The following is a 2,530-nucleotide window of genomic DNA, read 5'->3' on the forward strand; positions in this document are numbered from 1 at the left end:
TAGTGCTTCTCAAAGCTATCTAAGGCAGCTATAAGTGTGTCTGGCCACAGAGATCATAGTGAATCTGGCCATTTGCCTTTCTGGAGCTGCCTGGCTGATTTCACATCCCATAGTGAAAGCAATCTGTATCAGTGCACAGTCTAAGTAGATTTACTAAGTGCTGCATGAAAACAGAGAAAGTCTGAGAACTGGGGGAAAATGCAGTTTCTGGTTATAGGTTAAGGATGCCAGAAACTGTGACACTACAGTCCCTCACCCCTCTTAACTGATATGTTTTCCTAGTTTTTTGTCCCAGCTGACACTTTAAAAAACTTGTGATTAGTTTAGATCTTGAAAATGTCTTACCCTCATGGCATAAATACAAGAAAATGAAGGGATTTCCATCAGCGTAAGGTAGTATATGGGAAATCCCCAAAAACTCATAAAAAACTAAGCTCATTGCAGGATTAAATGCTTAGGATACCTATTTAAAGTGAGAGTGTGCCACTCCCATGTAGGGTAGCCTGACAGCATGCCCAGAAGACCAAGAAGTTTGGCATGACTGTTGATGGTCTCTCACAGGTCTTCTTGATATTGATCCATATGGAACATGGACCCTTTGAAGAACCCTGTGACACTCTCTGGCAAGTTGGGTTGAGTTGCAGTTAGTGGCCATCCACGTTCTTTAGCTAGGGCCAGTAAAGGCAGCATTGGCTGGGGTTATGGCTGCTGTGTTTCTGTTTTGTTGGGGTAAATAAACAGAAATTGTGGTTGTCCTGTTTCTGTCAAGAATTGGATAACCTGGCACCTAGTCAGTGCACAGTAAAGCTGTAGAGGACAATGCAGAACACTTTGGTAAGGCTTCCAGTGAACTGTCCTTTTGGTTGGTTTCTTTATCAGTGACTTCTTTAGTTTCCTTCCCTATTAGCTGACCTTGTTAAAGCTTTGAGGCTCTAAACCCAAATTCCTTATTTGAACAAAATAAGTGCCTCTTACTTAATTCTTTCAATATTTCAGTGCTGGTGGGGAAAAAAAAAAAAAAAAGCCAGAATTCACCTCTTGGCAGTTTTAACTTCCTCAATTCACTGAAGGTAACAGCAAACACAGTTACTCCTTTTTCAAAGCACTAAAGTGCCAGGGTTATGTTCCTCAACTAGAGCTACACATTGACAATGTAAAGGTAACATCAAAGTATCGATTGTTCATAACAGCAGAAATACCCTTCTGAATAAAAATGTTGACATTTCAGTAAGCACAGATATAGAAGTTCTATCTCTTCTTTATCTTCCTCTCAGTACTTACATATACTAACCACACTTGGCAACAGTCTCTTCATTGGTATTACATTTTGGTGTTGTACATGTTTCTATATAGATTTTTACATTAAACTGTATACCTGTAGCTCTTGTATCACACTGTGAAGTGAAGAAGAAAACAAAACAAAACACTGAAATACTAACTTCTGCCTAAGTTTTCTCCAAGGAGGACTGCCCTCCCTTACTCTTTAGCACTTTTAATTGTGACTGGGATTTCCAGTACTTTTGAATCTTGCTCAGCATGAATTTAAGCTACTTTTACAGTTATTCTATGCAAGTTGTCTACAAACTCAGTTCAAATCCTAGCTGTCTTAATGAGGGATTTATGAATCTCTGCTCTAATTTCTGGAATCTGACTCTAATATAAATTTTATACCATCAAGACACTGTGCTTTCAGTTACACCCACTTTTGTTTATGAAAGTGCAAGAAAGGATGGTCGTTGTAATTGCTTTCTGTGTTGAAGCACACATGGTAAAGTGAGCTATAATGTTACTTGTTTTCTTTAAGTCACAGCTGCATCCAAAAAAACCCAGATAGTAAAATATTTCTAACAAAGCAAATGAAAGTTAACATACAATCATTTATCAGTTGACAATAAAGCCTACAGCAACTGAGATATCAGACTGAGCTCCTTAAAAATGACCCTCTTGAAACATTTCACTGCACTTGCTGCCCTAGTTTCTGAACAACCAGATGCATCCTTCATGGGCACAGTGAGATCTGCTTAGTACAACTTTCTGTAGAACTTTTTACTAGACACAAATCACAATAAAAAATGTACTTACAACAACGAAGATGGACAGTCCTTCATTCTCCACCCAGTTACCCATGATTGCCTGAGATGAGCGTGCACAACGGCCCCGTTCTTTCTGGGACAGCCTCTATGTCTTCTCTCATAAGGAAGTGAGAGCAGAAGCTTGCAGCAACCTGTTTCCTTTCTCATTCATTTAGGAAATAAGTTAACCATTGAATCATGTCCATAGTTCTGCTTCAAACATGTTTCTACCATCTTTACAAGTAACTTTTCATAATTCAAATATATATAAACTGTTGAAACAGTCTATTCTTCCCTTGTCATACAGAGGATAAAATAAATAACTAGTCAGGTTTTCTGCTAAAAAAATGTATTGTCTCTTTATATAACTTTCAATGCTGAAATGTAATACAGAATGCACAGAACAGTTGTATCTTCCCAGCCTTGTCTTTTTTACCACCTCAGGTATAAGTTGCCGT

At 38.3% G+C, this 2,530-nt stretch overlaps 1 protein-coding gene across 1 annotated transcript in view; it reads right to left on the reverse strand.

The window, feature by feature from the left end:
• Positions 1-2,153, reverse strand: part of CYBB (cytochrome b-245 beta chain) — a 21,157-nt gene extending 19,004 nt beyond the window's left edge. Inside the window, exon 1 of the mRNA XM_010177767.1 lies at positions 2,083-2,153. Coding sequence (XP_010176069.1) covers positions 2,083-2,127 — 45 coding nt within the window. The 5' untranslated portion in view covers positions 2,128-2,153. The remainder of the gene's footprint in view (positions 1-2,082) is intronic.
• Positions 2,154-2,530: the final 377 nt, after the last annotated feature.

This window comes from Antrostomus carolinensis, unplaced genomic scaffold (genome assembly GCF_000700745.2).
Source record: "Antrostomus carolinensis isolate BGI_N321 unplaced genomic scaffold, ASM70074v2 scaffold11771, whole genome shotgun sequence".
Lineage (NCBI taxonomy): Eukaryota > Metazoa > Chordata > Aves > Caprimulgiformes > Caprimulgidae > Antrostomus > Antrostomus carolinensis.